Genomic DNA, 10,717 nt, shown 5'->3' with positions numbered 1-10,717 from the left:
TCTCCGGCCATCTTCAAGCAACCTCAAGTGTTCCGTCACTATTTTCCTTCTTAGTAAGTCCCTTATTTATTTATTTTTTCCTTTCATTTATTTGATCTAACAATAGATTAGGACAATGGGGAAGTTCAAGTCCATGGTTGATACGCTTGAAAGATTGCTTAAGTTCAAGAGAGTGTATAGGATCCTTGAGGATGTAGAGGTGAGGTACTGCCCCGAGTCCGAGGTAATATTCTCAAGGGGGAAGGAAGGGTCATTATCCCATTGGTAGAATTTGTAGAGGGTGGGGTTAGGATCCCTATGAGTAAGTTGCTAACCAATTTTTTGAGGCATTTTAAAGTTTGCCCCGACCAATGTACCCCTAATGTATTTTGAGTAGTTAGTAGTATAGATGAACTTAATAAAAGACTCAGTCTTAGCTTAACCAAGCATGATATTAACTACATATATAGTTTCCAAGATAGTAAAACCTCAGGATTTTACTTCAAAATTCAACACAGGGAGGTAAGACTCATATTGGGTCTCTCGGATTCTGACAAAGAGACAGAAGGAGACTATCTGATTATCTCGGGGAATCAGTGTCCTGACGGAATCCATTGTCCTACAACTGTGGGTAGAACAGGTGGGTAGAAATTCTATGAGCCTTTTATATATATATATATATATATTTTAAATATCTATACTATTTATTTGATTTCATTTGTCTTTTTATAAGACCACGCATTCAAAAAGAAAAGGCAACTGATCAACTCTACAAACCTGAATAGGCTGATGATATCCCCCATAAATCCCTACTTAGACAGAAAATTCGGATCACGTACGTTATCCTGGGATATACTCCCGTATATTGGAGTTTCTAGAACATGGAAAACGCAGTCACACATAAGGACCCATTACTCCTGTATATCGATGTGCGAGTCATGGGATACATTCTATCCCTGAATGAGAGAGCATGGTGGGAAGAAGGAAGAAGGCGCAGCAACTCTCCACCTCCTTTCACCCTAGCATATCTTGAGGTAACGGTAGCCGCTCTCACCAAACGCCTGCGCCATAGAAGGAGAAGGAGAACAGGCAATTCTACTTCTCTAAGTCTCCTTATTGGGACCCAAGAACTTGATCACTCACCCACTCTTCTTGCAGAAGGAACAACAGCCAAGATCTCCTATCAGGGGACCGAGTCACCCTTAGCCAAATTCTAGCTACATCCCTTACAGCTCAAGCCTAGGATCCATCTACTCCTCAAGTTCAAGCCTCCTCTGTTCCTACCACACAACAAGCCTTCTCGGTGTCTACTACTCCACTTCAAAGGCCACGAGGTGGGAGAAACGGCAAAGGGGGGAGGGAAGAAGTTCAGGACTTGAAGTGGCGGTCCTTGATCCTGAGAGCTTACTTATTGAGAAGGGTGGCGCCCTTGTAGACACCATAGGGGCCCCAGCCTATATAAGGACTTTCTTGGTGGACGGGGAACCACTTCCTGCCACTGATAGAGTGAGGCCTTTGAGGGAAGGTTGCAAGGGTCATGTTTCCGAGTGTGTTAGCAGTGCACTTCTCCTTCCCAAAGATATGAACCACTAGGAGAAATGGGATGACGATTCCCTTTTTCTCAACATGAAGAGGGAGGCAGTCATGGTAAATTATTCATCCTTCCATTTTCTTTCCTTCACCCTTGGGTCATTTTTGCTTCTAACTTTTATTTCGCAGGGTTATCAATACACCACAGTGGTGGAAAATAGGTACTTGGCAACTAAGAACAAGTTGGATGAGCTAGCCAAGGATAACAAAGATCTTCTATAGAAGATATCAAACGTGATGAACAAGGTGTCTGAGTTGAAAAAGCTTTGCTCTGAAGCTAAAGAGAATACTAAGGCCATAATTGAGAGAAAAGAGGCCTTAAAGAAAGGGCTCTAGGAAATTAAAAAGAAACTTGAGGACAAGAATTCCAAACTGGAGGTCTTCGTAGCAGTGGATAATGAGAAGAAACAGGCTGCTTACTACCAGGGCCAAACCAACTACATTGCCTCCGTGAAGCCAGAAGTACAACAAATACTTCAAGTCTACTTTACCAAAGGGCTGCTACTTTGGACAAGATGCAAGTAGAGGCTACCTTTATCCTAAAGCAGGCTAATAGCATTTCAATTCCATCAGAGTTAATAATAGTCCCTATTAGAAAAACTGGTTTTGCATCTCATACAAAACACACAGAAAAGCAATAATCACGGATCTACTTCATTCATGAGAGATAACATGTAACCTTGAATTCTAGAACAACGAATAGAAAGCGCACCTTGATGCAGTGAAATTCAAAACCAAGACTTGAGAATACCTCTAATCTTCATCTCAATTCAACATGGTGCCCAAGAAGTGTGGTCTCTTAATCAGTTTACATATATGTGTTCAAGAGAGAATAAGAGAGTGACTTACACTCACATACATACCTTTTCCATAATCATAATCTGAAAATTCTCTATATTTCCTTATACATAACTGATTATCTAATTGGGCTAGCCTTTTAGGCCTGCCTAACTGGGCTTTAGTTTGTGGCTTGAGATGGGGCCAAAATGAACAAATAAGACTCTAGCTCCAATGGGCCTTGTAGGGCTGTAATCGGTTCGGTTCGGTCGTTTTTTTTTTATCTAGCCAACCGAAACCGAAATTTTCGGTTTTTAGAAGTCTCATCCGAAACCGATCGAAATAGTTGAAAAACTATCGGTTTCAGTTTGTTTCAGTTTCGGTTGGTTTTTCGGTCGGTTTCGGTTCCTTAACATTTATTTTCTAAGAAAGCAAACAAAGAAAAAAAACAAACCCAGAATATAAAAAAGAGAGAATAAATTGAAAAAATAAACAACCAAGCACATGGGTTTTTTCAAAACCTTAACTTTCTTTGCACATAAAAATTGAAAAAATAGCATTTTTTTTTAACACGAAAAAATAGCATTGATTCAATATTAAACAAACCCAGAATGGCAGAATATAAAAAAGAGAGAAGAAATTGAAAAAAATAAACAACCAAGCACATGGGTTTTTTCAAAACCCTAACTTTCTTTGCACATAAAAATTGAAAAAATAGGATTGATTCAATATTAAACAAACCCAAAATGGCAGAATATAAAAAAGAGAGAGGAAACTATGGAGAAATTAAAGAGAGAGAGGGGGTCACCGTGAATATGAAAAGATTAGCCGGCGTTGGGAGCCCGGCGTGTGGAGACCAGCGTGTGGAGGCCGTGGAGGCTGGTGCAGGAAGGCCGATGTGTGGAGGCGGCATGTGGAGGCATGGAGCGATGAGAGAAGATGAGGGGCTGAGGGCTGAACTCTTTGAAAGACAGAAAAAAATTTGAGAGAAAGAGTTGAGGAAGGGGGCGGCTGAACTGAAGAAAAGAAAAGAAAAGAATAAAAGAGGGGAGGGGTATTTCCGTCTTTATCTCATGCCCTAGGGTTTTAAAAAATTAAATAGCAAAAAAACACAAGCCCCCATGCGAAGGCTCGAACCTGGGATCACTAGCAAAACTACAACGTAGCATACCACTAAGCCACTAATCAGATACGTAATAGAGTTACATAAATATATATATATATATATATATATTCGGTCGGTTCGGTTCGGTTCGGTTTCGGATGAAAAAATCCAACACCGAAACCAAAACCGAAAATTTCAGTTTTTAACAAATGAAACTGAAACCGAACCGAACCGAAACCAAACCAAAAATTTGGCAACGGTTCGGTCGGTTTGTTCGATTCGTCGGTTTTTTGCACACCCCTAGGGCCTTGGACTTTTCTGTCAACTCTTGACAAGTCTAAATTTACCATTAATTATATTTAATGCCACTATATAAATATAATTGCACTCTAGTCCTATCAATAAATTATATCCCAAGACTCTAATAATATTATTTGACCCCTCCATGAAATATCCATAGTGAACAAAGTCATAATAAACTGTCACTTTGTAAACAACTATTTTATCCTTGAGTATCCGGTTTAATCTTTTAGTTATTCACATTTATTGAAATCCAATTTCAATAAATATAAGTTTTAGTAACTCCTTATTAAAGTGGGCGCCTTGAATAACAAGTTCCCATTAAACTTATCTCAAGGGAATATTTCGTGTCTCTATAAAAAGAGATTATGGATTCCATCTTGAGAATATGTGTTCTCTCAACATTACATGTGGTCACCAACATATTGTGGTTTTGACCATGAATATTAGATCTCACTCCTAATATATCAAAGTAACCTACATTTTATGATCGGGTTCACTATCCTCTCAGGATTGAGAATCTATGAAATTAGAAGTCGTGAGATTAATTATTCAGGAGACAGTTGTTGATTGAATAATTAATTTCATAGTGATCCAGTTCAATATGTCTTAACTCTTAAGACACATCAACACATCAACTAGAAGTCTCCACTTCCATGATCAAAACAAATCATCTTAGTTGATATATTATAGTCTTCACAGATGAAATGCCCAATTTCATCACCAACTATGAACTACGTTTTGAGTTTACAAGGAACTTGTGATTTATATCTTTTGTGACTAAATCACATAAATCACATACAATGCATCTCAAGGACCATGATAATGTCTCATTAGTTCATTTATAAATAGTCTCATATAATTAAACAATTAATTATTTATGACATGCCAATAAATTGGATTTTAGGGCATAAATCCCAACAGTCCCCAATCTCGAGATCTAGGCTATTATCAACGATGAGTCCCCGGTTAGGAAGGTCAAGGGCTCAAACATGACTGCGCCAGTGACAGGGGAGGGGGCAAGTTCTGCCATAGAGCTAGCTTTTGAGGGAGTGGCTTGAAAGTTTTTAGACCTAGGCTCTTCTCTTCCCACATTTTTTTTTTTTTTTGGCTTTTGTGTGCCCCGTTTGGAGGGCTAATATTGTAATTCCACAACTTTTATTTATATATGGTTGTTTTGTGCACTTCATAAATATTTAATGATGTTTATTTATTTTATAATCCGTGGTTTAGATTATTCCCTTATTATCGCATGGTAGTCGTGTTTAAACCCCTTATGCGTTTAAATGAATTGTAGTTTTTAACGTCATGGGATCTCTATTTATTTTCTTTTTGCCTCTCTTCATCTTTCTTTTCGAGTAATGAACTTGGAGTCAGGCTGAAGTTAAGAATTCGTCTTTAGGTTTACCCAAGGTAAATACAAAGTTTAGTACCACGGGTTTTGTTATTGTTATTTTTGCTAAGTCTTAATTTTCCTTTCCGTTAGTGACCTTGGAGTCCGGCTAAGACAGAAAGTTTAGCTTAAGACCTACCCTAGGCAAAGACTAGACCCCGGGATTTGTTCTCGCCATTTTTTATTAAGTCTTAATTTCCCTTTCTGTTAATGACCCTAGAGTTAGGCTAAGGCAGAAAGTTCAGCTTAAGACCTACTTGAGGCAAAGATAGGGTCTAGTACCACGGGATTTGTTCTTGCCATTTTTATTAAGTCTTAATTTCCCTTTCCGTCAGAATGCTTTACTGTCTATAGCTCGTTGTCTGAAATCAGAACTTTAGGTACGCCAAACTGTGTCATAATGTTTCTCCACACAAACCTTTTAAATGTAGACATAGACGTGCACTGAATAATTTGTATCCGAACTCCACCTAAATGTCAAAGTAACTGACAGGCACAATTTATTTGTTATAAAAATAAGGTAGCAATTCCACAGTGGGAGACTTAAACAATTGACTAAGAGAATAAGGGTGAGAATAAACTAATCAAAAATACATAAACTGCTTTCCCAAGATGTGTGGAGTTAGCAAGAAAACAAAAGTACACTGTATCTCTCCTTAGCTTTTTCAGCTCTCTCTCTCTCTCTAAAGTCCTTTTTCTTAAGATCTTCCAGCCTCCTCTCTGTTACAGCCTCTTCCCCAATTATAAGCATTTTTCCTTCTCTTATCTCTCTAGCTAGCTTGCCCCCAGCTAGATATTTTGGGTTAGTTGTCCCATCCTCCCTTGGTTCTATCCCTTTTTCATCATGAAATAGGACTTTTAGGGGTGTTTGCACTATTCAAATTGTCTTACTTGCATTTACTAGGAAAGAGATTAGGTAGAGAACCTCTCATTAATGCGGAGGTGATGGCCTCAGTGACCCTTATCCTTTCAAGAAGTCTCCCGAGGTGCACTTAGTGGGAGTGGCATCTCGGCTAAAAAGAAAGAAGAAAAAAGGGGGATCGGTTGCTTGTGATTCTTCTTTTGTTCACCGAAGAATCACCCATGCTCATGGCCTCGGATAAGAGTTCCAGTGTTGGTGGCATACTCGGATCTCCATGAGAATCATCCTGGGGAGCTTCCCTTTACTATTCATAGAGATGGGCCTAGCCCATTTCTTTAAGTATGATCTTCTAGGGAGCTTTCCCTTTACTATACACTCCTCTCTCTTTTGAGGTTTGGAAAATGACACTTCATCTCAATTTTGAAGGGAAAAAACAGTTTTCTTCACTGACATCCGTTTGACCAAATTTTGTTAAATTAATATTAAAAATATTGTGTTCTGACCTACCATTTGCTTAAGGGTAAATTTCCAAATTATTCTATGTTTTTGAATTAAAATTTGTTCTTTTAAATTTTTAATTAAAGTGTATTTTAAAATATTAAGTATGGCTTTTGCTTATTTTTTTCCAAGGTGGTATGGTGAGATTTTCCATTACAAGTGTTTTGGTGCTTGATAAATTATGCATTTTTTATTCTAAATTTATCAATTATATTTTTACTAACCATGGCAAAGAAATTTAAAATATTTTGTTACTAATATAAAGAGGGAAGAGTGTTAATTTTTTTCAAACCTAAGAAGAGGGGAGTGTTTTTTCCCTTCAAATTTGGAGTGGATTGTCATTCTTCCAAACTCTCTTTAAGGGAGGGGAGTGTTATTACCCCCAACTAAGAGCAACCACATCAGCTCATGCAAACTTTCCGTCTATTTTACATTAAATATATATATATATATATAACTACTTTTTCTATTTTACACACTCATTTTTATAAAACACTCATATCAATCTATCTATTCTACACATCTATTCAATAAAATATTCATTCTTTTACAATTTTTTATTATTTCCTTACTCACTACCCCTCTCTCTCACAAACCCAACACTACCAAAAAATACTAAAATATTAAATGCACAAGCTACAGTAATAATGCATATATGCATGGTTATTATAGCAATTGTGCATTTATGCACAATTTTATACCCACTGATGTGGGTGTTTTTTTGCTCAAAATGTGTAAAATGGACTACTTTTTGTATTTTGCAAGATTATGCACGATCTGATGCGGTTGCTCTAAAATATCAAACAAGTATGACAATGTAATGTAATAACTATTCATGTGGTTTAACTATTATAAAGAATACTTATTCTTTATGAATAGCTATTCTTTAAAATAAAAAATAACTATTACTCTCTAAAAGGGTTGTAATAGTTATTTCTTAGTATGTATAATAATTTCTAAACTTAATATATTTCTAAATAAACAAATTTTTTATATGCACATAACAATTATGGAGATAAAAAATCATCAAAAAATAAATCATCTCTCTCAAATTAAAAAAAAAAAAAAAAAATTCTTGGAAATATAATTGTTTTGAGTAAGATATTTCTAAAAATAAATCTTAAATTTTATTCTAATATTACAACTCACAACCAAACTTATGAATAAGTTTAATTATTTCATTACAACAAATTTTATTTTTGGTAATAAAGATTATCATTCCAATTGTAATCCCAATTCAGTGTACCCAATTGCAATGCTTATGGAAAAGTAGTACTTTTGGTCTAAATTCAATGTATAGCTCACCTTTGGCTACATGACATCCATAAATGCTCCCTAATTCTGGTCTACCACATATATTTCTTGATTCATCAGCTGCTGGATTGAAATATCATGAAAAGACTCGGGCAAAGCTGGTCTTGGAACAAGAAGCTCTTGAGACACATGTCGCATTGTAGGCCGAGATTTTGGGTCAGAACGAAGGCATGTCAGGGCTAGTATTACTACAAGAACCACACTTGGACCAACTGGTCTATACAAGGGATGAGAGAGACGTGGGTCCAATATATCTTTAAGCATCATGTGTTTAGTAGATGATGATGAGGACGATGATAAAGATAAGATGAACTCTCCTGGATGCTTTCCCATTATTGTTTCTAATGCTATTATACCAAAACTGTAAACATCGCATTTTTCTGTCGCAACAGTGGTGTAGGCAAGTTCTGGAGAAAACAAACATGATCAAAAAATTAAGGAAAATTTCCTTTGTTAATGTATAGCACAAAAAGTTTAATTTATGTGATGGGGGGTTTCTTAATTTGTTGCATCGTTTGATTTCATATAAGTTTGTGTGTGTATATATATATATATATATATATATAGTTTAAGTGAAAGATTCCATTTAAGCAATAAACATTATAAAAAGGGGCAGAAAATGAAGGGGAAAAAATCGAATTTCACCACTTTCATGGACCAATTTCACCTACGAATAATGCCTGTGTTAAACAGAGAACCATTGCACAACCACTTGTCCTTTAAGGGGAGGAAAAAAATACACAATATTTTGGAGAAATTAAAAGTAAAACATTGGTTAAAAAAAGAATACCTGGTGCCATATATCCATGAGTGCCAGCTAATTTCGTTGGATTTGAGGAAGTGGGGTCAATAAATCTAGCCATGCCAAAGTCAGCCACAAAAGACTCTAGTTCTGAGTTCAATAGAATATTACTACTAGTTATGTCTCGGTGAATTATCGATGGATTGGAATCATGATGCATGTAAGATAAAGCATGTGCTATCCCTCTTATGATATTTACCCTTATTCTCCAAGTCAATTCCTTAGCTTCCACATCACTGCTTAGTACCCCATATAAGTTTCTTCTTTCCATGTATTCATAAATCAAAAAGTTGCATCGTTTGTGAACACAGTATCCATGAAGCCTCACAATATTTCGATGACGTATGTTTGTTAAAATTTTGATCTCATTTTGGAAGCTTTTAGTTATACCTGGGACGTGAGCTTCAATACTATGAAGTTTCTTCAAAGCAACCACTTTGCCACTAGGCAATTGTGCCTTGTACAGGCTGCCACAACTACCCATCCCGATGCAATATTTGATGTTAAAATCCTCCGTTGCATTAATGATGTCTTCATAAGCAATCTTTCCATCAAAAGTCCAAATTGAGAATAAATCCCCATTCTTTGTAGCTCTTCCCTCACCTTCACATTGGATCTTTTGAGACATCAGGCTAAATTTAAAAGCAGGAAATATATATCTCATTCTCACGAATAAATATCCAAAAAATAAGACAGCAAGGAAAATATTAATGGGAAGTAAAATTTTCCAAAGAAAAAGTTTTTTTTCCTTGGTTGGGCGTGGACAAGGGGGGAAACCTTTGATATCACCGCACAAATCCTTGTTGCCGATGAATGCCTCAGGAGACTTGAAACCATGTGGTATTGGACCAATCAGAATGTTAAAACTCAGGTCTAGAGTCACCAAATTCTCCAAATTTGATATTTCTACAGGGATGGAGCCGGTAATATGATTGTTACTAAGGAGAAGTTCCTTTAATTGAGTAAGTCTGGCAAGTGAAATAGGTAGCTCACCCGAAACATAATTATAAGACAGGTCCAAGCGGGTCAGTTTTGAAAAATTACCTATCTCTGGTGGTATGCTCCCTTTAAGTTCATTATATCGGAGATCAATCTTTGTGACGCTTCCACCTTCATCACAAGCTATACCAAGCCAATTGCAAGAACTTGACATGTTGAGGTTGGTATTATTCCACCACCCTGTCTTGAGCAAAGCCTCCAATTCTAGGGACGATGATTGAGATGTCACAGTTGTAGCAAAGGTAACCCATAATATTGCCACTACGGCAATGAAAAAGGAAGATACCATTTTAAAATTTCTCAAAGTCCTGTTGAGTTCAGTGGTCTGATTTCTGGGTTCTTGCTTTGGATACAAAAAGGGGTTTGGCATTGATTTCAAGTCGATAACACTGCCTAGAAGTCAATATTCATTATTCAAGGTCAATGACTTCAAGAGGAAGGAATAACTCATTCAATGGATAAGAACGCCTTTTTTTCCTCTGCGTGAATATTACTTCAATTATCTTCTTCTATTGACTTGACTTAAGTGACTTTGGAGAGTAGGCGACGCAAAATATTGCGTGATGTTGACGCCCTTCTTCTCATTCAATGTCTACTACACAAATAGATGGAGAAGCAAAACTGTGGGTCTCCTCTCTTATAGCAATTACATTAGTTAGTGCAAAAGATTTCATCTATTTTACATAAAAAATTTATTTTTTCTATTTTATACTATTACTTTTACAAAACATCCACATCAATTTATCTATTATACACATTTTTTTATTAAAATAATATTTTCCCCCACTTTTTTTATTATTTTCTACCTACCCCCACCTAACCCTTCTTTTTCCTTTTAATACACCCCCTTCTTCTTCACACCTTCCTTATCTCTATCTCCGCCTCTCTTTCTTCTCCTTCTTCTTCTTCTTCTTTTTCTTTTTTTTTTTTTTTTTTTTTTGAGAATCTTTTTCCTTCATCTTCTCCGTCAACCCATCACCCTTCCTTTTACTCTGAATACACCCCCTTCTTCTTCACACCATCCTTATCTCTATCTCCGCCTCTCTTTCTTTTTCACCGTCAACCCATTACAAGCACTCCACGACCCAGATCAGTTCT

At 36.5% G+C, this 10,717-nt stretch overlaps 1 protein-coding gene across 1 annotated transcript; it reads right to left on the bottom strand.

Annotated features, from left to right (window-relative positions):
- Positions 1-7,619: 7,619 nt before the first annotated feature.
- On the bottom strand, positions 7,620-10,147 carry LOC126695123 (probable leucine-rich repeat receptor-like protein kinase At1g35710). The gene is made up of 2 exons (XM_050391761.1): positions 8,609-10,147; positions 7,620-8,225 (listed from the first exon to the last, which is right to left on the bottom strand). Exons 1-2 carry the CDS (start codon positions 9,987-9,989, stop codon positions 7,840-7,842), a joined length of 1,767 nt encoding a protein of 588 aa, XP_050247718.1. The 5' UTR covers positions 9,990-10,147; the 3' UTR covers positions 7,620-7,839.
- Between the last annotated feature and the right edge of the window lie 570 nt (positions 10,148-10,717).

The sequence above is a fragment of the Quercus robur genome, chromosome 8 (genome assembly GCF_932294415.1).
Source record: "Quercus robur chromosome 8, dhQueRobu3.1, whole genome shotgun sequence".
Classification (NCBI taxonomy): Eukaryota; Viridiplantae; Streptophyta; class Magnoliopsida; order Fagales; family Fagaceae; genus Quercus; species Quercus robur.
This window is presented reverse-complemented; position numbering and strand designations above follow the sequence as displayed.